General features: G+C 28.6%; 1 protein-coding gene across 3 annotated transcripts in view; it reads right to left on the bottom strand.

The window, feature by feature from the left end:
- Positions 1 to 1,088: 1,088 nt before the first annotated feature.
- The window catches only part of LOC107448709 (crooked neck-like protein 1), a 64,564-nt gene continuing 37,917 nt past the window's right edge, over positions 1,089 to 27,735 (bottom strand). For 2 of the 3 annotated variants that reach the window (XM_087150757.1, XM_087150758.1), the window contains 7 exons: positions 26,239 to 26,367; positions 20,730 to 20,945; positions 15,027 to 15,173; positions 11,917 to 12,111; positions 9,115 to 9,273; positions 6,988 to 7,080; positions 1,089 to 1,342 (listed from right to left, as the gene is read on the bottom strand). In XM_087150757.1, coding sequence (XP_087006883.1) covers positions 1,202 to 1,342; positions 6,988 to 7,080; positions 9,115 to 9,273; positions 11,917 to 12,111; positions 15,027 to 15,173; positions 20,730 to 20,945; positions 26,239 to 26,367 — 1,080 coding nt within the window. In that variant the 3' untranslated portion in view covers positions 1,089 to 1,201. The remainder of the gene's footprint in view (positions 1,343 to 6,987; positions 7,081 to 9,114; positions 9,274 to 11,916; positions 12,112 to 15,026; positions 15,174 to 20,729; positions 20,946 to 26,238; positions 26,368 to 27,735) is intronic. The other variant, XM_087150759.1, reaches the window with a different exon arrangement.

Here is a 27,735-nt window from a genome sequence, read left to right as displayed (position 1 = left end):
GTTTTTTTCCTCTTTATGTTATTAATTTATTTTTTACAGCAAACGAGATAAAAATAACAGCTAACCTTGTACATCTTTTTACAACAATCACTGAATAATAAACAACTAATTTTTTCATGAAGCTATGCATATTTTTCACTTTATTATTTGTACTTTGTCCTATCTCTATAATTTTTTAAATAAAATAATAATAATCTTAATTTAATTTTGGAGAGCATTTCAAAACAAGAAAATTTAGATACGACAATGGTACAAATTTTTATTAAGCAAGCAGGCGTTGAAGTTCAATCTCATTCTTTCATTAATGAACTACACCATTACTTGATCATTCCGCAATAATTATGAAAATTAACAATGTTTACATTAAAATAAAACTTTCATTTTTATTTAACAAAATTTTTTTTTACATTTTTAGGAAAAAAAAACAGAAATTTTTATATTAAATACAAATAGAAAAGAGATATTAATTTAGTGAAACTTAATGTACTGCTTTTCTCTCAAGACTGATTTCAGTCCCCAGGACTGAAGTCCTGGTGCAAGTTGGAAAAAAGGTTAGGACTGAAATTTTTTTGACTGAAATACCTAAGATACACAATACCCCCTCGACATATGCAAACTATCTAAGAAAGCTTTACCATAATACATCAAGTTTAAATACTGTACAAAAAATATTTATTCATCTGTCTTTTGATAGAATAACAACAGGACATAAGAAAGTAGACCAATAACGTAGACCTAAAAAATATTTTTAAGGACAGAAATTTTTTCTTCCGATTTCCGTCTTCGAGTCAGTCTTGTTCCCGTCCGCAGACATTTTCGAAAGACGGAAATCCGTTCTGGGGACGGAAGACTTGCACCCATGGGTTAGAAGGTTTACACGTAAAGTGTATTACAAACCGTTTTAGGTTTACATTAAAAGGTTTTTGTTCAGTGAAAATAAACCTTATTTTGCTCTCTGGGATAAAGTCCGGTCATTTGACCAGTTATGGTAGAAATAGGTATATATTAAGCTTTGGTATGTTTAGTGTTAAAAACTGCGGTTGTGTGTTGTAAAATGTGGTTTCCTTTTTGAAATATCTACAGAAAAATTAGAAACAAATGCTTTATTAACAAAACATTATTCTATATATGAATATGATTTATACAACAAGTGATATTTACAATGAAAAATTAGGCACAATCATTCATCTGTCTCTTTAGATCATAGAATCATCTCTTCTGATGTGTCTTCAGCTGCTTGAGTTTTTTTCCATTTTTTGGCTATTTCAAGAAGTTTAAGATGAGGCTGAGCAACTTCATCAGATGGAAATATATAGTCGTAATATTCTTCATAACTTTCAGACTATAAATAAATAAATAAAATGAAATCAATTATTGCATAATTTATAAAACAAACAAACCTTCTTCATAATTTGTAAATGAATGAATTTTATAAAGTCCACAGCATGTCTCAACATGTAACAAATAAATGCCAAAAGTATCAGAGTATTTAAACTAGAGTTGGCATGATTAAATTTATTGATTTAAATCAACTGCAATTTTTTTTCAACAAAAATTGTTAATTAAAACTGCCAGGTAACTATAGCAACCCCCCTCCTCCCCGTGCCTGTGCATTGCCCCATCCTCAGTTAGTTGAACGTTAGATACGGATGAGAGCGGACGAAAATAAATGCTTTAGTTTTTAGTGTATGTGCTTTATGTTGTTTCATTCTTAATAAAATTCATTTTGTTTTATATTCGCCATCATTTCTTCAGATTAAATTAAAAAGAACCCTACAAAAACCAACTAAATTTTCTTGATAAACACACATTTATAAAACAAACTAATATTCCTCATAATTTATTTTTTTTTTTTTTTTGTGTAAATGAATGAAACTTGAATTTTATAAAGTCAACTAGCATGTCTCAACATATAACAAATAAATGCCAAAAGTTTCGAAATATTTAAACTAGAATTGGCATGATTAAATTTATTGATTTAAATCAACTGCATTTTTTTTTAATAAAAATTTTTAATTAAAACCAACAAAATTTTCCTGATAAACAAATATTTATAAAACAAACTAATTTTCATCACAGTTTTTTATTTGTAAATGAATGAAACTTGAATTTTATAAAGTCAACTAGCATGTCTCAACATATAACAAATAAATACCAAAAGTTTCAAAGTATTTAAACTAGAGTTGGCATGATTACATTTATTGATTTATATCAACTGCAATTTTTTTTTCTTCACAAATTGTTAATTAAAACCAACTAAATTTTCTTTAAATAATTATTAATTTAAGTCTCAAATACTTTTTATAAAAGATAATAAATATATTTTTAGATTTTTTTTTAAGTCTTGATTTTATTAATAATGAAGGTTTTATAAGAAGAAATAATGAAAGAGGAATGTATGTAAATTATTATATTTCAACAAAAGACTAAAAAAAAGAGGAGAAAAACAGTGGGGAGAGTAGATATTGACAATGTCAACATTCATCTATGAAAAGATACCTCGACATAGAATCGAGATAACATGTTTTATATACGCTGTGTGTGATCATCAAATTCTTGGCCATAGATGGCGTCACTGAAAAACAAGAAACACACACTTTGCATTAAATTTGCTCAGTTTCACGAAGCAGGCTTGCACGTGTGGCAAGTAGCATTAGAAACAACAACAATATACTAGTGAATTGGAGTTGTATTTTTGTAGTGGTAGATACACTACAGTACCCCCACCAGAATTTTATCTGTGATAGAATTCGATGAATGGGAAACCACTAGTTGATTCATTGCTGTTTTGTGAAAAACCAGGAGAGCTGTATTAAATTCACGGTCATGGTCGCTCCCGTGTTGCCTTTAGTAGTCGAGTGTATACGTTGTGTGTGATAGAGGTTGAGAAGCAACAGCGTGAGGAGGATAATGTTGGAGTCACAAGTCAATTGTTCATTGTAGAATTGAAGTAAGCCTGTTCAGATTGAAGTGGACGTTAATGTTAAGATAGGCGTGTTGATTTTGTAGTGGAAGTTTCTGTCAAACTAGGCGTGTTCACATCACGCCCGAAGGTCACTAGTGTGGGGAGAGTAGATATCGACAATGTCAAACTTCATTCGTGTTAAGAAACCCCAACATAGAATCAAATTAACACTTCTTATATACTAGAAAATTGGAATTATATTTTTGTAGTGGTAAATACACTACAGAAACTAAGAGAGGCAACTTTTAACTGTCATGTCCGAAATAATTTCGGGCGCAGCACTGGTGATCCAAAATGTCACGCCCGAGTATTACTCTGAGAATTATTTTTATTTTAGTGCATTGTATATATTATTATAGCAGAATATATATCAGGAGAAACTTATTGCAGCTTCATCTCTATGTCAGACCCAAATCTATCTCGGAATAAGTTAATTTAAATGCAATTTAGAACAATATGCAAAATGGCATCCAGTTCTTTGAAACGTTACATAGACGATTTCGTTTTTTAGAAGATAACTAAATAATTTTTTTTTTTAATTTTTAGAAAATAATGCTCCACTAGAAACAAAATTTACTACTGCCATGCTGAGTGGCAACTGCCTTTAGCGAATATGCAGCGCCTACAAAACCTTAAAATTTTTACGCACATAATTCAAAATATCAATTTTAACTAGCAACTATATTTTATTTTGTACTTAATATTTGATTTTTGCAATAAAAAAAACTGACAATTTATGTACACAAATCATTAAAGTAACTTCACAGTTAAAAGGTTTTAAATAATAACTGTTCACTATAATTTGAAAGTTGCATTTGTGGTAGTATCTTTGTAATGAACAAATCTCAATTATACCCATTTAAATTTATATTCATTTAAATAAAAACGATTTAAAAATTTATTAAATACAGTTAGTGTTTCAAGAATGGAGAAAGACTTGTTCTACCTAACGTAACATAAAATAATAGTTTTTTTTTCCTGCAGTGATATGCTAATTTATTCTTTTTCGGAATTGAAAAATTGTCCCAACAAAAATAATTAGTTTTGATTTTAATTACAGTGATTGATTTATAAATAATAATTCGACTATTCAAGTAAGAAATATGAATTATTTTAGCAATAAAATTTTTAAAAAAAATAATCAGTATGACGAATACATTTTATCAGTTGCTTTTGTTGGTATATGTTATAAAAGAAATCCGATTTAAATCAAAAATCACGATTTTTGCTGAGTGAAACACAAAACATCTTAGTTAACAAAATGGCTCCTTCATAAGAGAACTGTAAAAAATGAAATTTGGAATAATTCATTGCCAAACATGATGGGTTTAGGCATTTAATAAATATAATTTTCTTTTATCAGTCAAGTTTTTTCAATACATTTCCTAGCAAATGCATTATTGAAAGATAATTCAATGTTATTAATATTTTTCAGGCAGTGAATGTGTCTACAGACATGATAAATCTGTGGACAGATTTTGAAGTCAAGATTTTGAAGAAATTTTTACTAAATTTCAAAGTTATTCTATGAGTTTTATTAAGGTGTACAACACATTTATATTAATTGTAAAAACAATTTTACAATAAACAACAGGTGACATAAATTTAAATAAATTAATTAAGTTCTAATCTTAATAATACGAATTAATTCTTTAAAAAATTAAATAGTTTTTATTAAATGCTTTGATAAATTTCATGCAAATAAAAAAAAATGTAAAATTTAGTATCAAAAATTTATCATTAAAACAGTCCTAATGAGAAATGCCACTACCTAAGTATACATAAAAGATGAAAAGGCTATACACATTGCTCAGTTTTAGCTATATGCGCAGCTGCCAACATGGATATGAAAGAATCCAATAGAATTTACAAAATAATATAAATTTCATGATAATTGTTGCATAATGAACTAAATATTTAACACATAGGGAATTTTAGGGATTTATAAAGTCATCAAAATAGAAAAATTGCAATATTTTCCAGTTATGATTGACATTAAACATACTTGAAATGTTAGGCATTATATGTATATTCATAATTTCAAAAATTAGAAGGCATTCAATTCATCAAAGATAGTTAAACAGGGTGCATAGCCAAATTATACAACAAAGAATAAGCAGCTTTTAAGCACTTTTCAAGCACTCATAAAATAATTTTAAGCACTTTAAAAAAATATAATTAGGCAGGATTGGAAAGTTTGTGACAATTGACAGTTTAATCTTGTTTTAACCGTCATGTTAAAAAAAAAAAAAAAAAAAAAAAAAAAAAAAAAAAAAAAAAAAACTTTTCGCATTGTTTATGACAATTGTCAAAAATCATGAAATTTTGAATCATGCAAAATGAATGGCGTTTTCATACGCTACGACAATATGCCGAAACAGATTGGGGTTGAATGAATTGTGAAAACGTTGAATAGAACAATGTGAACTGTGTCTTTTTGCATAATTCGTAGCAAAAATCAACACGGTAAAGAAAAATCTCATTTTGAAAAATGGAAAATTAAGCACTTTTTAAAAACACCTAATGAAAAAACCACCTTTAAGGGCTTTTAAAAAAACGCTATGCACCCTGTTAAAAGATTTTTTTTAAATTAATTTAAAAAGGGAGTTTCGAATAAAAAATAAACTGCACATTTGATAACAAAAAAAGTTATGAACTGATTTCCATCAATGATTTTTTGCTTATGTATTAGTAATACTTATTTAAATATATAAGCAAGCAAGTAATAATCTGTACAAAAATTCTATTTCAATAAGAATTTTTTTTTTTAGGAAACTTACTCAATTTTAGGGAGTTTTTTTAAAATGTACAAAAACTAGGAGAATTTTATTTAAACCAGTAGACCAGGAGAAACTGGAAATATCCAGTAGTCTACTGGAAAATCCAGTACAGTTGGCAGCTATGCATATGGTAAATAAAATTGGAGTAAACACTCCAATTTTATGTCACATGACCCGATTCTATTTTGTAAGAATATCGAAGTAAAGTAAAACATTCTAATTATTGATTTCATGCCAAACGTCGTTGATCAATGTTGAAAACTCTACACCGCAAGTGCCGTTAGAATAACCAGTTCACTCATCAGTGATTAACATTTGGGCATGAAAAGACGAGTCGCCAATCAACAACATGTTAATTGTGAGTTACCCTGATACAGGGTTGCCACAGAAAAAATTAACAAAATAATAGCTTTTAGTAGCCTAAAGCATGAAAATAGTTGCCTAAATAAGAACAAAACATTTTCATTAATAAGACTAAAATTTTATAAATTACTTAATAATCATATACGATGATCAATTTAGTAAAGTTGGAGGCAAATATGATAAGTTTTATATAAACGTTAGTGTTCTAGCACTGAATTTTTAGATAAAAAAATATTTATTTGCAGAAAATTAAATACTTTTAATTACTAGAATTCATTCAAAATATACTTTTTCTAAAAAATTTTCCATTTTATCAATGATTTAGCAAATATATATATATATAATGTGAAAAGTGATTATTCAATTTCGAAATTCATGTATCGTAATATCGTATAAAATTTATTTATTTTTTAATTTTTTTAAATCAAGCAGAGCTTCGCAGTAATAACTGTTTCAAATTGAGCGAATTAAAAAGTGATGACTCAAACTTGAAATTCAACAGTTCAATGATTTAAAATTTTTTATTTTTCAAGAAAAAATTCAATGTGCTCAGAAGCTCTTGCGGGCTGCAGTTTCTCAACCCCAATAATAATAAAAAACATTGCTATGAGTGCAAAAAAGTCTCCTTTTCTAGAAAGTAGTTGCTTTTTTAGCCTTTCTATGCAAGAAAAGTTGCCAAAGTCGCCTCAGGCCGAAATTAGTTGCCTGTGGCAACCCTGCGATAACTCCAGCATTCTTTTTAAAAATTCTCCAAACATTTTGTTTATTTCCTGTTTCAAGAAGAGAGTACTTCCACTAATTTTTAATCATTTTTAGAAAATAATCACAGAATGTTTTTAATTAATTGCGTAAAAAAGAAAAAAAAATGAAGCATCATACCCCATCATCTGTTTGAACTTTTCTTCGCTTCTTGACTCTTTTCGGCATTTGCTTTTCTACAGTTTGTTTGGACCTCTCGTCTCCATATTCCTCCTTCATGATTTAAAAATAAATAATAAATTAATTCAATCAAATTAATTCTAAAAATTAGAAAAATATACAGGGTACCAGCTACATTTTAGATTTTCAAATTCATGAATTTTCATGACTAATTTCCAGAATTTTTAATGACTTAACGAAGTTACTATTTTCTCTGACAAAAAACACAACAATAAATTTAAAAAATCATCATAACATTCATTGGAATGATAGGTATAACCAAAATTGTTACACTCGGCATCTTCATATTTATTGATTTTAAATTTAAAAAACAGAGTCAAGAAAGAGTTGATGCAATAAAATAGCCGAATAAAATGCATAAGCAAATATTTTTCTTTTCTTTTCTTCAGAAGAATTACATCCCAAAGATACTTTTCTTGTTTTTCGGAAAGGAAAGAAATACTCCTGATTTTTCTGTTCTCATTTCGGATTATAAAATAATTTGCCAATAACTGGCTTGCTTCAGCTAGAATTTTAAATTGGTAAAATAAAAAAATTAATAATAACACAAATTCTGAAATCACAGAAGTTTAAAAGATAATTCGCTCTAAAAATAATGCCTTTTCTTTCATTTTTTTTTAAAGAACACCATAATTTTTAAAGTTTAAAGAAAATGATAAAAATATTTTATATTTTAATAAAATATGACTGTGAGTGGGGATTTTGTTACAAATTCAGATATTCAAAACACCATGAAATTACGGGGGAGAGTAAATTTCATTTTAAAAATTAGATTTTTTGATTTCTAAATTCATAACTTTTCATGAATTTTTTTAAAAAAATAGTTAAAATCATGACATTTCATGACAAATTTTGTTCAATAACGAAAATCATGATTTGTCATGACTTTCCAGGTGTGTGGATACCCTGAATATATTCTAAAATATGACTCTAAAAATTAAGAGTCATGAAACATAAGAATAACTACTAATAAATATGTATGTCACGATAGTTGACTATAAGTTTAAATACAACAATGATAATTTTAATTAAAATCATTGTAACAAAAATCATTGTTAATTAAAATCCTTGATATTTATAGACAGGGTTGCCACTCAAATCTGGAAAAGAAATGGCCAGTACATATTATACACACTATATTAAAAGGAACATAACAATTACTGTGCTTTTGTGTGAGCTATATTGGGGTAACTATATTTATTAGTTTTAATTGCTGGAAAAACAGCTTTACATACTTAAATAATGCTATACTAAATTAAATAGTTATATATATTAAATAAGATAGTTATATATAATATTATAGATATTAAATATCATAGTTAAATATCCCATAGATCACAGGGATGCCAACCACTCCGCTTTCTGGAATAGTTTTAATAAAGTGGTAGCAAATTATATAGTAAAATTTGTTAAAGAAGGATAGTTATACCTACTTTTTAAAAGAGTAATCAGTAGATGGATGCGTTAACATTGCGTTTTATATAATTTTTGTTATTTACTGGTGAAAAAAATTACTTAAAATGAAAAATACTAAACTTAATGTAACTTACCAGGGGTGCCCAGGCCGAATTTACTACCGTATAGCGGTACCTTCACAAATTCAACTTTAGGAAAAATGGTAGTTTCACAAAATACTTTTTCTTAAAATTTTATTTTTGCATCCCTTAACAGAAGATAAATCCATATTTTCGTGTTGATTTTTTAATATAATTTTTCACAAATTATGTCTAAATTTTCACAAAATAGGTACCTCTCAGAAATTCCTAGACAGACCCCTGATTACATTTCGCTACCACTAGAAAATACTGTTTTAAAAAGCGGAGCAAGTAGGCATCTCACGCTTTGAGTGGACAACATTTTTTAAAAGACAAAAATAAGAAACAAAATTCCCAGTTTGTAAAGAAAAAATAAAAATTCCCTGTTATTTTAGGTGATTTTTAAAATTCCCTGTATTTATCCAGGTTTTTCCTGTGGAGTGGCAAACCCTGATAGATTGACTTTTAATTGTTCAATGGCAACCCTGAATAAAAGTCACTTTTCTTTAAAAAATATTCTTTCATTGATTACCTCAAAGTCCTTCCAAGCTTCAAGAAGCATCATACGCTCTTCTTTTTCATTTGAAGTTCTCAAGTTTTTATTGGCTCTTTCGTATACATTACGACACTGGGACAGGGCCATATCCCCCTCATTGCAGCCCAGCTCAAACCTTGCAAAACTAATCCACACCTGCAAAAACAAAATTTTTAACAACTTTCTTATCAGTTCTATATCAGACATATCTCTAGCTCATTTATCAAAAGCAGAGCAAGGAATGTTTGATTAGTCATTGGGAATTTTCTGAAAATTCAAGAAATTTCACTTAGCTGATTACAGTATGGAAAAACTCAAGAAATTCCACTTAGTTGATTACAGTAAGGGAAAACTCAAGAAATTTCACTTAGTTGATTACAGTATGAGAAAACTCAAGAAATTTCACTTAGTTGAATACAGTATGGGAAAACTCAAGAAATTTCACTTAGTTGATTACAGTATGGGAAAATTCAAGAAATTTCACTTAGTTGATTACAATATTAGAAAACTCAAGGAATTTCACTTAGTTGATTACAGTATGGGACTCCTAATCCAGCATCTTGAAATCCGGAACTTAATCCAACCAATCTTTTTTTTTTTTTTTTTTTTTTTTTAAAGAAATTTTTATTGACAAGAGAAAAAAAAATCAGCTGCATTCTCTTTTGATTTAGAATTTTATTTTGTTGAAGTTATCTTTTAAAAAAACAGGGCGAAAATCAAATCTTAACAACCAGTTAAGCATTATACTAATTTGTTACGCAACGGTTTTTACTATTCTTTTTTTTCATTCTACGCATTTTAATAGAGGGCATTGTTTTCTTTTGTTTTAGAGTTTCCTCGGCATTTAGTTTGTTTGTGGAATCGCTGTTTGACCGGTTTAATGTGAGTGTTTATTTTCTCAAGATTTTGTTGAAATTTCTTTTCTGATTTGGTTTTATGCATTTCAAGTGTTTTTTCTTGGACTTCTACAAAACCTTCGGGGTACTGAGAGAGTTAATTTTGGCATTTGTCTTCGCTCAATAGAAAAGGTTTTGTTTTATGGCTACCGAGGCCGGTACCCCCGACTGCTTCAGTGGTCATATTTTTATTTCCATTGATTTCTTTATTGCTTCAATTATTCTTTCTTTTGAAAATTCTGCTGCTTTTAAGCGCGTTTCTTTCAAAGATAGTTTTATAAATTTAGAATTTAATATTGTGTATTCTTTTACTAATAACTTTAGAGTAACTAATTCAAGTGAAAATTTACTTTTTACAAGAATTGCAATAGTGCACTTCAACAAATTTTGATATTGAATTTTTGAATTGTTGAAATAAGAGTCAAATGTGCTTAATTTTTAGATATGTGAATATGAATTGCAATGCATAGTTTTTAAATCACGTATAAAAATTCAAAAATAGATGTTTCATTTTACAAATGTCTGAATATGAGTTGCAGCATTATTTTTTAATTTTGCATGAGTATGAATCGCGATACTGGGTTTTAAAAAAAGTGAGCCACGAGCCTTTTCAAGTCACGATATTTGATTTCCAAATCATGAGAATAGAAATCACAATTTGTAATACGAATAATACAGGTAAATACGAAATTAATGTTTGATATCAATATCGAGGGGATTAGATTTGTGACATTAGCATAGATTCCGGCACAGTTCCAAATAATCAAAATTGCAAAAACCATCAAAACCAAAACAATTACCAAGTACGCAATTCTTTACGTAATTGGTGGCATATGAACGTCTCGTTAACAAGATTTAGCAAAATCTTCAAAATTCTGTCGGACTATAAGTTTTTGAATCGCGAAGTCCACGAACCAATGGCCTTGAGATATGGCGAATTTTCATATTCTCGCAAAACTAGCATGCACTGCTTCTAGTTTGTGAACACGGAAGAACAGTACCAGGTTGCCACGGAAAAAAATTAACAAAATAGTTGCTCCAGTTAACCTAGAGCATGAAAATAGTTACCTAAATAAGAACAAAAAATTTTCAATAATATTACTGAAATGTTATTAAATGGCTTCATTGTAATATACCATGATCCATTTAGTCAAGTTGATGGTCAATATGATAATTTTTAAATAAAGGTTAATGTTCTAGCACTAAATTTTTACATAAAAACATTAGTATATTTGCAGAAAATTGAATACTTTTAAATACTAAAATTAATTCAGAAAAAAAAAATTCGTTTTAAAAACAACAACATACTCTTTCTAAAAATTTTTCCCTTTTATCAATAATTGATTTAGCAAATATATATATACTGAAAAGTTATTACTAATATTCAAAATTTATGCATCATAATATCGTATTAAACATAGGGTTCTTTAAAATCATGCAGAATTTCATAGCAATAATTGTTGAAAACGCTATTGAGAAACAAAATAGATCCACAATGGAGATTGTGCAAATTGAGCTCATTAAAAAGTGATGACTCAAATTTGCAATTCAAACTTTTTTTATTTTTTAAGAAAATTTTTTTTTCATTATGTTTAGAAGCTACCTGGGGCCGTAGGTTGTCAACCCAATTTGTTCTAAAAAAAAACATCGATAGAAGCACAGAAGTCTCCTTTTCTTGAAAATAGTTGCTTTTTCAGACTTTTCAGGCAAAAAAAGTTGCCATAGTTGCCTCAGGTCGAAAATAGTCACATTTTAGTCGTCTGTGGCAAACCTGCAATACGAAAAACCAGGAATTTTGGGATACCCCAGGAGTATACAAACACCCATGCTAATAGTAAACTCTACTAAACTATGTAAAAAAAAGAAAGGAGACTCACTTATCAAGAATGTAAAAAGGATTTACCTTAACGTGTTGTGTTCTTTCCAACAGCCTTTCATAGAGCTGCCTTGCCAGTTGGAACTGCTCTTGCTCTATCTCGAAATCAATATATGCTTTCCAGATGACCTCTGGCATATCTAGCCTTGGTTGATTGATGGCTATCTCAAATATTGCTCTCGCCCTCTCATAATCTCCCAGTATTGTCTCCAGTTCAGCAAACTTCAATTAAAGAAAAGATTTATATCATTAATATGCAAAGTTACCACAGAAAAAAAAAATAGTTGCTTTTAGTAGCCTAAAGCATGGAAATATTTAATGAAAACTACGAATATAGTTGCCTAAATAAGAACAAAAATTCATCAAAAATATGACTACAAATTTATTAAACTACTTAATTGTCATATAACCACGCTCCAATTAGCCAAGTTGGTGGCAAGTACAATAATTTTTTTTTTATAAACGTTAGTGTTCCAGCACTAAATTTTCCCGTAAAATTTTTTTTGTATATTTGCAGAAAATTAAATACTTTTAATTACCAGAATTCAGTCAAAAATAAAACTTTTTCATAAAAATAAAAATTTCTACAAAATTTTCCCTTTTATCAATAATTGATTTAGCAAATATATATAGTGAAAAAGTTCACCCAAATTCGAAATTCACACATCATATCGTATTAAAATTTCCTGAGGAATTTCATAGCAATAACCATTGAAAGGGCGATTGAAGAACAAAATAGAATTACAATGGAATTAAATGAATTAATAAGTCCTGACTAAAATTTGCAATTCAAAATTTCCAAAATTTTTTTATTTCTAAGGTAAAAAAAATTCAGTGTGTTCAGAAGCTCTTGTAGAAAGCAGCCCAATTTATGCTGAAAAAATCATCTCCAGGGCACAGAAAAATCTACTGGTAACTCTGATATGGGGTTTCAAATGTTGGTTGATTGATGTGAGATACGGAGACAACAAATGACGCTTCGAATAGCTTTTAAAATGTAAAGAACTATCTATTTTTCTAACAATTCAGTCCATAGTTTTCCCAATAGTAATAATTAATAACAATATTAATTTTATCGATATTTTAAGTAATTCTATGCGGGAAAAAAGGTTATGGCATGAAAGATTGAGAAAAAAAACATGATTCCCAGAGTAAATAATGATACAGTCGGACTCATATTTAATGAACTTCCATTTTGCGAATTTCTCTAATTTTCGATTTTTTTCGAGGAACCAAGAACATTTGAGAAATTTCTTCGTAAAATAACTTCCAAATCGCGAGTGAATATTATAATCAACGAACTTTTCATTGTGATCCACTTTCCCTATTCCTCAAAATACTTCAGAACATTTCAAACTTGTTAACGCATTCTATGGGGGGAAATGACCTTGAATCGATTTTCAAAGCCACTGCTTTATGTAATGATTTACTGCTTTCTCTAAAAGCTATTTTATAGAAAGCAGTAAAATCCTTTTCCATTTTTGTTTGCATTTCAAACAAAAAACTCAGTCCAAGTTGACGGATTTTATCAGTAGCAATTAAACTTAAGAACACAGGTGGTACGTTTAAAATTACTTTTGTAATAAATACAGCTATAATTTTACACATAAGTTTAGCTTTTTTTTAAAGTAAAAAATTTATGTAGCATAATGGTGTAACACTGGATAATGTTTTGCTCTATTCTTGCTTTCCATGCAAATTCTTTTTATGGTTAAGATTTATAAAATAAATAGTAGATACTAGTTTACAAGATAAAAGTGCATGAACTGTTATTTAAATTATACCCGGTGTTTATGAATTTAAAACCTGCTTTGTGTCGCTTAAGTATTTTAAAAGGTGATTTTCTATTTGACGAATTTTCCATATAACGAACTTATAATCGGGATTTAGCGACTTCGTTAAATAGAGATCCGACTATATTTGACTCCAGATATTTTTTGTTGTTGAAAAAATAGGAAACATTCTGACAGTTTGGTTTAAATTACATCAATCGAATTCTTTATTTCTAATGCATATTCTATACAAATTTTCATGTAAATGGAAAAGCTACAAAAAAAATAAATAAATAAATAATAATTCAGTTGATAGGAAACCAGAAAATATATTCCACAACAAGCAAAAGTTTGTTCAAACGAGCAGATGTTACTGCTTTAATGATTTGGAGTGCCAATGGAACTCACCAAATAATATTTGGTTAGTACATGATCAAGGGAGCCACTCTAAAAAAATTTCAAGACTTTTGACCAAATAATACTGTCTAGCATTGTTTACCAAACTTTTAGAAATTTATAGCTCACTGATACCAAAATTTATCTTTCTTTGATAATAGCCAACATATTAAATCAATCATTTGATTATTTTTTCTAAAAAAGGTTTTTCTTTATTTTATGTTATATTAGCAAACAAAATGAAAATAACAGCTAACCTTGCATAGTTTTTTTATAGCTATTACTGAACAACCTGAAACCATTCATATCTCTATTTTTCACTTCATTGTTACTTATATTTTGTTCTAGCACTATAATTTCTTTCTTTTTTAAAAAAATAATCTCGATTTAACTTTGGCCAACATGACAATCTGTTAGGGTAGGGGAAGCAAACTCGAGCAGATTTAGATTCAGTAATAGTACAAATTTAATTACACAAGTAGATGAAGTTCAATCAATCCCATTTGTCACTACTTTAAGAATAAGATTTAGTGAAGCTGACAAAAATAAGATAAATATAAGTCCTGACATCATTACCATATCATATGTTTTCATTAAGATATAATATTTTTTATTCTGATCAAAATTATTTTTAAATTCCTAATGAAAAAAGAAAGAAAATTTAATTAAATTGATAGAATTTATTAGTCCAGATTTTTCTTAAGACTGATTTCAGTTCCCAGGACTGAAGAGTGACATGTACAAGATCAACACAATTTGTTAAATATAAAAATTCTATTTTAAATTGAAAAAAAAAAATCTAAATAATTTAAAAATGCATATAAACAAAATTTATAGACACATCAATAAACAAAAGTTCATTTTTTGTTTACCATTTTCAAAATTTCTATACACAAAATAAGAAAAATAAATATTTAAAAAAAAAAAAAAATGCATGAGTAGATAATATTATATAGTAATATAGCATACTTTCATCCATGTAGTGCAATTCTCAGGTTCAAACTCCAAAAACTTTTGGTAGAGGATGCGACATCTATCGAATTCTCTCAATTGAATTTCTAAATCAATATAACCCCGAAAAAGTTTATCTTTTGGACACATACCAATAGCTGCACCCTAACGAAATAGAAAATATATAGATTATTTAAACAAAAGTCATGTTTTTTTGTGTCATTCAACCCCTCAATTTTTCAAGAAAAAAAACAGGGTATCTATAAAAAATTTTTAGGAAACCTAAATATGACTGTAATCTGCAAGTAAAAAAACATTCGAGAAATTTAATGAACATATTTTTAATATTGCATGAAGTTTATTTAATTTTTTTGTCTCAAAAAGTAATTAATCAGGTTATTGCTTTAAACATTTTTTTTAAATATCTATTAGTTAAAAAAATTATCAATATCCATTTTTAATAACTTATTCTTTATATTCTTTCATACACATTTTGATCATTGCAAGCTAAAAAATTGACGAATCAAGTTATTACTTAAGAAAAAAACACATGTTGCTTTTTTTTCTTTTTAAATATTATTAAAAAAGTTACATTTAGATTCTTCCAGATGAGTTTTATGTATCCAAATGGAAAACCAGTTGCAACACATACAAATCGAGAATTTCTGAATTAAATGTTTCATTAGTTAGATTCTTAAAGTTTCCCGAATAACACAGCGAACTCTCGCTACTATGATATCCAATACAACAATAACTTCGTCTATTACAATAATGTTTTGTGGTCCTGACGAACTTGCATATGAATTAATGTTATCTATCTCTCAATATTGCGATATTCTCTGAAGCAATAAACCCCTGTAAAACGATTTTTTTCTCCAAATTTCAACCCCATTTTCTCCACTTATTATTGGTTTTCAAATAATGTAAAAAATCTTATTTCATCATATTTTGTCATTTATTATTTTGGTCTTTTCTGACAAGAAAAGTCTCACTGCTGATTATGTACTTATTTCTTTACACACAGTGAATGGCTTTTGTATTCAGATTTTAATACCCCATCCTTGATGTACATAGACCACTCCAAGACCTTCCGTTCTTAAAATTGCCACCCATATCTTATCCCTCCCTCTAAAATTTGAAAATTTTCAAGTTTCAAATTCAGATAATTAAGAGCGTATTAAATATGCCTCAATTATATAAATAATTTTTTAAAGTTTTTTTGTATATCTTTTAAATGACACATCATTTACCGAGGCAACTAGAAGGCGCAAGCTATAGTCAATCATTAAAAATTGCAAAAACCGGCAAAAATGCGTCTTTTTACGATCTTCAGTGACTATGGGGCAACAACTTGCCACAAACTTTTCACCCATTTTATAAAGTTTAACATCCTTACTTTTCAGATATTTAAATTACTTGGAGGCACTTTGTTTGCGCTAAGAGCTGTGGTTCACTGTAATTTCCATGTAGTGCAAAAATGCTGAAATTTTCCTGCAACTTTGGAACTGAAATTTGGGGGGTTATAAATAATGAACAACTGAACTTTGGGGCAAAAAATTTTAGATTTCGTTTTTTGACAAGATGTGTAACATTTAGTAATTTTTTGAAGAAATTCTGAGATGGCATGAACAGGGTGGCCACTCAAAACAGATTTCAAATTTCCCTGATTTTTCCAGGTTTTCCAGGTAAAAATCTTAAAATTTCCAGGTTTGTGTTTTTTTCCTTTTCTTTTATAAAGTGTAGGATGTGTACAAGAAAAGTGTCTGTATTATAAAATATCTTATTCAAAATGTAATTTTTTAAAACATAAATTTGAAATTTTTTTAATTTTTTTACAAGATGTTTTTTTTTATTATTTTTTAATGTTCTGGTACAACCTTAATTTTTAAAAAATTAAGACGTGGTGAAAATAATATGTTTTGCTTGCAGAATATATTGTTTTTATTGAATAATTTTAATTGCTTTCATTGAATTTAATGTGTTACATTAAGTAGTATTTGCTCAAAGTATACCTACAAAATGACAAAATCAGAATAACCAATAAAACCTTGGATAAGTACTGTTTAATATATTTTCATTAAGGAAAAGAAAACCGTTTCAGGTGATTAAATATCAATAATTTTTAATAATTACAGTGGCTCCCAAAAGTGCTCACTCATTTATAACTTATATTGAAATAGGAAATAAAAATTCAATAATTAAAATGAATATTTCACAATGGGCATTTGATAATAAGATGTATAATCTATTCTTAGCAAAACTGCATGGAATATTTTAAAAACAAAGCAAAAGTTAATTTTTAATCAAATAGTAACAAAAATGTTACCCCACGAAAGTCATTGTACATTTAAATGTTTTTGATCTCAAAATTAAAATTATCGTCAATTGCTTTTTTCATTTAATTATTTCTCATTTAATTTTTTATTTCTTTATTAGCAATTTAGTATCAAACCTATAATAGCAAAATTATATTTTAATTTTTACTTGCTAACTCCTTAATATTTTATTTTATCATTTAAAAATGACTTGTGGTCGTAATAAAATAGACCAAATTTGATTATTTGTCTTCATAAGAGGTAAATCAGTAATGAATATGATAAATTAGTTTACTGTATTCAATTGAACTGTGCAATATGTGATAAAATGCTTAAAAGAAGGACTTCATATCAGAGATTAAAATTATAAATTTTGTGGAAAAAATCATAAATTTGCAATTGAGTGTTGTAAAAGCTTCTGTAAAAATTTTAAAAAAATATTCTGCACAAATTTCACCTGACAAAAAAAAAAAAAAACTAGTTACACGTATTTTCAACCTTTAAAAGCTATTGTAGATGCTAAATGAAACTCCACTAAATGTTAATTTAACGAAAAATTGGATTTACTAATAGACTGAGTTTTTTCTTTAAAAGTGTATGATGACTTTAGTGGCATAAAGTTTTTGTCACTTTTTGATGATTGATTCCATAAAAATAAACTTTTCCTTTGTTTTTAAAATATTTCATATTGCCATTTAAAATATTTCAGTTTTGTGAAGATTAGAACACATTTTTTATCATTAAATATACATTCTGAAACATTCATTTTATGTAATGGATAGTCATATTTCATTGAAGGTCATAAGTGTATCAACATTTCAATATAAAGCTGTACTGTATACTGCATTATACTGTATTTCATCTTACCAGTGCTTTTTATAAAATTCACAGATCATATTTTCCTTAAACCAATATCTCAAGTCAAATTTTTAAATAATGGTATTTTGAAATAGCATTTTTATTTTAAGAGATTCAGTATAAAAAAATAAATGTCAGAAATGTAAAATTGTCACATTTTTAGTTCCATACTCTATAAAAGAAGAAAAAAAATAGATAAAATTCCTTAAAATTTATACTTTTTTGATTTTTTTTCTTATTTGAAATTAAAACATTTAAAGAATTCCAATCTAAACACACAGTTTTTTAGTTTAGCATGGTTAATTGTTTTTGTTTGAACAACTGGAATCTTGTTCAGTGCAGAAGTAAAACACTAAGTTTCATTTTCCTTCTCCTGACTAAACACATATGAATAAAAAAAATTATATTTTATGTATATACATCATTTAATATGTTTCCTATAAATTCCTTAGTCATTGTCAGCTTTTTTAGGTAAAAAGAGGAATAGTTTTGAAATATCATATCTGGAATGCAAGCAACATTTACAAACTTTCGATATTGTGATAACTATACAATTCGAATTTTGAATCAAAAAACTAATATTTACCAACAAAATTAAAATTTGATATTAATATATAGTTAGTTCTAAAAAAAAACTTTTTTCAAAATAAAAATATACTATTAAAGGTTAAAATGAAATAGAAAAAATTAGCATTAATGCAAGAATTGTAACAATATATCGACAAACATTGCTGTTAGTGATGGGGGGAAATGCGTGATTGGTTGGTTTGCAGAGAAAAAATAATTTACAGATTTCTTTGAATGGGAGTTCAAAAGCTTTCAGAAAAAGAGTGCAATATAAAATCTATTATTATTAAATTATAACCAACTAATTTTTAGAGAATTTAATAAAGTTAAAAATACAAAAACATTTTGTCAAAATAGAAAAAAATTACCACTCATAATTGAGAACAAACTTGAATATTGATAATATATATCATTGTGTGAACACGGACAGAATTTAAAAACCGAATCCTAACCCCATCTTCCACATCCACCATAATCTTTGCCTTTCCTAAATTGCACAGTCCCATAGTCCGCATAGAGATCAAAGACATTTGCTTAGCAACCATGGGAGAATTTTATGTTGTATTCTAGTTTAACACGGTTATAATGGAGCAAATTTTGATGAAAGCAAAGTAAGTTGATAATATTTTAACTGCTTGGAGATACATTTCCGTCTAAAAAATGTGGGTATAATGGATGAAACAATTTAAATTAAGAAAATTAGCAAATAATTTAAATTAGTGAAATTAAAAAAAATATATAAGAAAAAATTTCCAGCTTTTCTTTAAAATTTCCAGGTTTTTATCCAAATTTCCCTGATTTTTCCAGGTTTTTTCCAGTATAAAAGAAATTCCCTGATAACTCCAGGTTTTCCAGGTGGGTGGCCACCCTGCATGAATCATCCCATAATGTCAAGTGTGACAGTTTCTCAGATTCTTGCTCTTAAGAATTCGTAACTGATTTCATATTTAACCATAATAACCCCTCTGCAAATTAAATTTTTATATACAGTGGAAAGTCGCGTACCCGGAATCAGTGGGACTTCCTCAAGTCCGGTTATTAGATTTTTCCGTACAATAGACCCCCAAGGTAAACAAAGCTTAAAGCTTAATCTAAAAAGCAAAAAATAAAGAAACATTACTTTTTTGGGCAATAATGTTTTACTATTAGAATGATATCTAATCAATCAAAAACAAACTTTTAGAAAAAAAATAATTATTACTTAAAATATAGAAAACGAAAAAAATTCTGACAGCTATGAAAACATTAATTGCTCTCTCCGCAATTTTGAACTAGAACGATTCAAGCAAGGTTTATTTAGGTGGTTAGGTGGAGGAGAAAAATTCATTTCCTCCTTATTTGTCATTCCAGTTGAAGGCAGGAAAGTGATAAATTCTAGTTTTCTCCCTTATCATTGGCTATCAATCTAGCAAAAAGGCATGGCATGCTGATTGAGTTCTCAATTTTTTGTTTGACTGAAAGTGACTCTCCCTCCATGTAAACATTTGCTGCATTTACCCTTTTTCACAGTATTTCTTCTTTCCCCATCACTATAATAAAAAGGTTCCAGGAAATGCCTCTTTTGCTAGGTAGCCACCTGCATAGGAAAGAAAGGGGGAGGGGACTCAGTTGTGCTCTTTTGAAAACAAATCTCCCTCCTTTCCTGCATTCCATAGGAGGAGCGTCAATAACAGTCACTCCATGGTCTTGATAGATCTTTTCTCCCCTTTCTCCATTTATGGGTTCAATGCAAAAATCATTAGAAACTAGAAAAGGAAAAAAACATGTCAAAAGACTTCTGTTTCTTTGTTGTTGTTGTTTTTTTAAAGAGAGGGGATGATGAAGAAATGTTTGTTTATTTTGATTGTTAAAAAGCATCCGGGAAATCGACCCTTCCAGGAAAGGGATGTCCGGATATGTGTATAAATTTAAATGTTAAAAAATAGTGTTGTAGCGAGGTCATACTGTATTTTTGTACAAAATAAATAAATAAATTTTTTACCAAAAGTTTCCTTGCAGCCATTAGATTCTTCTGTCTTATCTCATAGTGTGCAGCTAAGAGCCATATTTTAGCAAATGTGAATGTTTTGTGGGGGATGAGTTTGAGGCAAGCCTGATACACTTCTCTCGTTCTGCTTTCTTCTTCATTCACTTCCAATTCCTCATAAAGGGCATAGTTGATCCACAAATAAATGTAACGTCTCCAGAATCTCTTCTCCTGAAATATTCAAGAATTTTTTGTTTCTTTTAAATTTCAAACAATTGGAAAAAAAACAAAAACAACTTCATATTAATAATGTTATGCATTTTTTAGGACTTTTTTCAAAATATGATAAACATTACAAGGTTCATTTCAAAAATGAAAAAAAAAAAGTATAGAAACAAGCCTGAAATAAAATAATTTTTAGATTATCATAAAATATTCTTAATAACTTCATATTCATTTAAAAATATATTACCAATAAAATGCACATGGCAGAGTTGGCAGTCGACTACAGTAATCGATTACAACTGTGATTGATTACAGATAATTACTGCTATGGAATCAATTACTTGTAATCTTGATTATACATTTTGATTCCAACTGTAATCATGATTACAATACTCAATTACTTGTAATCATGATTACAAACATCCATAATTTTGATTATGTCTGTAATCGTGAAAAAAGTGGTGACTGACAAACAATTTTCTAAATGCTATTTTTTACGTTTTGTCGCCTTGTGTCAATGGTGACAGTTTTGTCCTATAGCTCCAACCAATGAGAAAGGGCATTGCTCTTAATACATTCATAATATTCAAGGTTGATTTGTTTTTATTAGGAAAATGAGTTTAATCTTTAAAAAAATATTATTAGCAGAATAAATTTTCACAATTTATTATACAGATTTAGGTTTAACAATCTCCGGCATTTTTGATACAACGATAATGAAACATGCAATTTTTTAATAAGAGTTATCGATTGTGATAACTTTAGGGAGTTTATGAAGCATTTGTTTCACGATTCCATCCTAATTTTGGGTGTTTTACAATAATTTTATCAGTAGTTTTTTATCGCTTTTATGGGATATTTCTATGGAGATTTCAAAGTTCCGTGTTATTAGAGTTTTAATTACGAGGTTATCGGGAAACGCAAATTACTATTGTACTTATCACTTTTTAGCCAGATTTATTTTGACTCTGTTATTTTTTGTTTTTACGGTCTTTTATAAACGGTTTTTCAAATAACAATATTATTAATAAGATAACACTACACAAGAATTTTAGATTTTGAATAATCATTTTAAATTATAATTGCTACTATCCCATTATAAATCAATGTCATTTTATAATTTCTTTTCAGCAGTAATTACAATTATCTATTTCTACACTAATTTTAAAATCTCGATATTTATAACAAAACAGGTGTTCTACAGATGTAATCAAATTATAAATTCAGGATTTCTGAATTGGAAGTTATTTCACATAGGCGTTTGGATTAGTTTTTGGAGAGTTATTACTCCTATTTTCAAAATGGTTATTCAGGGTGAGTAGCCAAATCTTTCGACAAAAAATGAGCACCATTTAAGTACTTTTTAAGCATTATATACCTTAAGAAAATGGAAAATAAATTTCAAAGACTTTACATGATTATGGTAAAATAACTAGTTTCTGACAACAAAATCTTTTTCTTAATTACATTGGCGACCCTAAAAAGATCGAGAGATTTTCGGTTAGATTTCAAAGGTAAAAATGAAGCCTGAAATTGAGAATATCTTGCAAAATACAGCAGAGTTGCAAATGAGAGTGCAAGAATCTCACCGAAGCCAACTCAGTAGACACGCATGCGAACCCGCAAAAATTTCATCAAACATGTAAAACGATTGACGCTTTCATATGCCAACAATACGCCGAAGTAGATTTTGATTGAATGAATTGGGAAAATGTTGAATAAAAAGTTTGCTTTGCATAATACGTGGTGAAAATAAACAAGGTAAAGAAAAAAATTCTAATTGTCGAAAAGGGATTATCAAGCACTTTTTAAAAAAAACCCACTGAAAAAAAGCATCTTTAAGGGCCTTTAAAGAAAGAAAATCGAAAATAAGCACCTTTAAGCACTTTTTAAAAACGCTACGCACTATGTTATTAAATACTCAATGTGAAATTATCAAAACATCTATTATATGTTTTTTAAGGTAAATTTATACAAAAAAAAAAAAAAAAATTAAATAAAAAGGCCTACCCATAGCTGCCAACATGGATAGGAAAAAATCCAGTAGATTTTACGAAACAACATAAATTTCATGATAATTGTTGCATAACGTACTAAATACTTTACACACAGGGAATTTTAGTGATTTTTTACAGTAATCAAAATGGAAAGACTGCAATTTCTTCCAGTTATGATTGACATTAAACATACTTGAAATGTTATGTATTGTGTTTAATCATAATTTTGAATATTAATAAGCACTTAATTCAGCTAAAATTGTTAAAAGATTTCTGTTAATTAATTAAAAAATAGAGTTCTGAATAAAAATAAACTGAACATTTTATAACAAGAAAGTTTTTAACTGATTTCGATAAACGAGGCTCGGTTTATTATGTATTAGTAATGCTCATTTAAGTAAGCAAGCAACAATCTGTATAAAAATTGTATTTATATGTTTTTTCTTTAGGGAATTTTCTAAAATTCACAAAAACCAGGAGAATTTTAACTAAACCCGTAGACCAGGAGAAACTGGAAAAACCCAGTAGTCTATTGGAAAATCTAGTAGGCTTGGCAACTATGCCTACCTGCTTCTTTTTTTTCGAGGAGGGATTTTGAGAGGGTATAAAAAACAAACGAAAAATTTCCATTGAGAGAACAGAGAATATCTGGGTTTTCACGGATAGTAAGAGGTCAATACAACATCTGAGCGATTGGCGAAACATCAGTGACATAATTGGCCTGAATATCATTAACAATTTGAAGACTTACTCTTCTCACAATGACATGCATCTACAGTGGATCCCCTCCCACGTAAACCTTTACTTTAATGATCTGGCCAAGGAGGGCGCTAATGATCCTATAGATAGTAGTGGCCTTTTAACATACAGTGCCCACCGTTTATTAAAATCACTTTCATTTTATGCTCTTTTGATTTTATTAAGCGGCTGATTTTATTAAGAGGCGATTCAACATTTGAAAGGAAAAAAAAAATCTAATTTTTACGATGTATTCTAAATGCACACACTTTAAAAGCTGAAATAATGACAACATTAATGCTTTATTTTAACTAATTTAATTATTTTAATAAAGTAAAACTCTACATAAGATTAAATTTACAAACTTTTTGCAAAAAACTGATCTATGGTTGCTTGAGTTGCAGTATTTAAAATTAACTTTTCAACATCATTTGAGAGTTTATAGAAGTTTTTATAGTTTTCGATATTCCTCCTCTTTGTTCTAAAGCTTGCCGCAATTCAATGGAAATCCTTTTCTGACTTCCATTGAAGATGGCATTGATGAGTTTATTTCATCTTCTGAGTCTGATTCCTCCATTTCTTGATTGGAAATAACTTCGCAATTTTTGATGTCTGTAACAATTTCAGAATCAGATTTTTCTCCTGATGTTTGCAGGTTATCATCAATAGCTAGGTAACATGAAAAATTCTCACCCATTTCATTTTCTTCATTGCTGAGCATTTCTTCGAAACAGTTATCAGCCCCATCTCCATTGAAGCTTCATGTTGACTACATTTAGGAAGTTTATAATAGTTTTGCAACACTTCGAATTTATCTTTAAGACTCAAATCCTTCCTTTTTGGCATGCTGATAAAATTTAACACCAAATGAACTTAAAAATGATATGTGCTCTAACTATAATTTACTCAAATGGCTTAAATAATATGGAACAGGCGCACAGACAGTTTTTGGAAATCTATTCATGTTCTCTGTTAAGATAGATAACAAAAGAAACTTCTCTCCCTTCCATGGTTCATTCAATAAAAAGTAAGATAAGACCCCCTGTTGAGTAAGATAGGTTTCTCCAAACTTCATTCAAGTCAAGGAATTAACATTGATAAATTGATTTCTATGAACTCGCCGCCTACCACCCACATTTTTTCTTAACTCTTACACTATGTATATCGCAGGAAAGTGGTAACCACACCTGTTTCACAGGTTTGTGAGTAACTGTTGCTTCTTCTAAAAAAATCTTCAAACTTCGAAAAAATAAAAATTTATAAATAAGAACAAAAAACGCTTAAATATTGCACTTTTGATTTATTATGTAGTCAAAATTTTGATTTTAAAAAGCGGCGACTTTGATTTTATTAAAGAATGTTTTTAACATGCATTAATATTGTAACGATTCGGTTCTTGCCGATTTGATTTTATAAAGCGTCTGATTTTATTAGCGGCGGGCCCTGTATAATGAAATCTATACAAAAGTAAAGGCCGACAATAACAGGACTTGGAGGATTCCAGCAAGTCATGATTGGTATCAACAAAATAGTCCTGGGGCTGCCCCGGAGCTAAAAGGTGATAGGAAACTGCAGACAGCTATCACAAGACTAATTAGCGGACTAACATTTGTTGAGGGTCATTCCCTGTATGCCTAAAATGTAATGTGCACCAGGCTACACCTGATCATTTGCTGTCCTGTATGGGGCTAGAAAAGAATCTTATCTTGGAGGGTCCGGAGATGGTATATGATTTTCTGTTGGTGAACTGTCTTCTGGACTTGGTCTAGCCTTGTTCTGGGCCAAGAGGAATAAGTCACAGGATCAGAAGAAGAAATTCAAGGAGTATCCAAGGAGTACAAAATTTTAAGGACTTATCAAAAATTAAAAAACTTTGTGTAGAAGATAACTAGACAGTTTCTTTTTACTTAAAAAGCAGTTATTATAAGAAACTCGCAAAAATGTATAATTTGCATATTTTTTTCTAGCCTTTTTGAAATAAATTTTGACTTTGTCAAACTTCACCAAGAAAAATAAATAAAGTTATCACTTTTACACATAAATACATTTTCCAGTTTCAAATATTTCAATAAATCTTGTTAATGTACAGATGTTAAAGATTAACATAAAAACCTGCCAATCCTATTTTTTTTAAATTTAAATACATAAGAAAATCTAGCGCATTTCAAATAAAAAAATTAAGAAAATCCCAGTAAATTATTAATTAAGTTTGCTTGTAACATGTCAAATTAAAATTATCTGCTGTTATTCTTTTCTTCTATCTCTCGCAATTCAGTTTTATTTTTTCTTAAAAGTTTTCTTAAACTGTTAGATTTTGACAGCTAAGTCATATAATTTAATTTCCCTGCTGGGACAGCAAATTCATCAGCGTACTTAGTAAGTTCATTTATGCAACGCAATAATCTATGGAGTTTCTAAGGAGTATAAGGAGTCTGTACGCACCCTGAATAAGTAACAACAATACACACAAAAGACCTAAAATTAGGCAAACTCTCTTTTGAATAGAAAAGAAACAGCATGTTAGACATGAAAACTGAATAATTTTTGTGCAAAATAAAAGAGACCTTTTTCAGGGGTACATTAGCAATGGCTCGTTCATAAAGCTCTCTTGTTGCTTCAATATTTCCTTCACTCTCCATCAGGCGCAGATAATCAAACCAGCTATCATAATTTAAAGAATTGGCTTTCACTTCCTAGAACAGAAAAAATCTCACATAAAGAACAAAAATAACACACAAAGCTGTACAGGAGGGGAAAAAAATCAGTGTTTATTTATTTTTGCTATGTTAAACCATGTGAGAGCTTAGTAACCTATTTTAATACCTAAGAACTTTCAAATGTTAATTTTTACACATTAACATATGTATACATACATACATATATATGTATACATACATATATATGTATGTATGCATATGTATACATACATACATATATGTATGTATGCATATGTATACATACATACATACATACATATATATATATATATATATATATATATATATATATATATATATATATATATATATATATATATATATATATATATATATATATATATAGGGGAGAGTTGGATAAAACGGGATAGTCAGACAAAACGGGATACGTGGCCTAGGGACCAGACTATTGCCGCTATCTAGCGGACGACGACAGAAATCTGTTATTTGACTGTTATTATGTCATTTTCAGTGCGTCCCGTCTCGACATCACTATTTGATAGAAAGTTGTAGATCTTAGAACTTTTTTACTCCATTTTTTTGCCATTTTCTACATTTACGTGCGTTGTTTGTCACACTGTACTACCTATATATATGGGATTACAATTCCGGTGAGTATTACATTTGATGAAGCATTTATTTACCAGTATTTTTATGTGCAGTCTATCTAATTTTCTTTTTACATTTAGGCAGCAGCCATGTTTGTTTCAAAAAGTGTCGGAGTCGGACAAAACGGGACACTTATGAGTTGGATAAAACGGGATAGAGTTTTTATGTCCCGTTTTATCCACCTATTTATTTGTTGGATTATTACATTTTAAAATAGCCATATATTAATGTAGGCCTAGGCTTTTTGAACAACTTATTTATATTAGCTATATATATTTTTGAAAAATTTAGCCTCTCTATATAGTAATGCAAAATTTGTTTATTAACGTTCATTATTAAGCATTTTATTTTCGAATCTAGGATTTCACATCTTTCTTTAGAACTAATTGTAATGTATTTTTCTGATGAAGACTTGAGCGTTTTTATATATAAACTTCTTAATTTTCTGGATTGCTCAATTTAATCTACATTCAATTCTACAAAGAATTTCTTCTCTTTGTTTACTGAAGAATTTAAATACTTGATTATTAAAGAGTCCTACAGGGATGTTGCGACATCAATGGAGAGTTAGTTTTGATAATTGTTTTAACACGGCTGGCAACTCTTGTAATTGTAATATTCTAACTCTAGCTATTTGCTAGGAAACCAAACGACTTTTTCTTGTTATTAAATGTTTTATATATCGTCTTTGTTGACGACTTTTTCTTGTTATAAAAATGTTTTGTATATCGTCTG

The sequence above is a fragment of the Parasteatoda tepidariorum genome, chromosome 9, assembly GCF_982258835.1.
Source record: "Parasteatoda tepidariorum strain Cologne lab strain chromosome 9, Ptep-v5.0, whole genome shotgun sequence".
Lineage (NCBI taxonomy): Eukaryota > Metazoa > Arthropoda > Arachnida > Araneae > Theridiidae > Parasteatoda > Parasteatoda tepidariorum.
The sequence above is the reverse complement of the archived record's forward strand: the minus strand, read 5'-3'. Positions and strand labels throughout refer to the sequence as shown.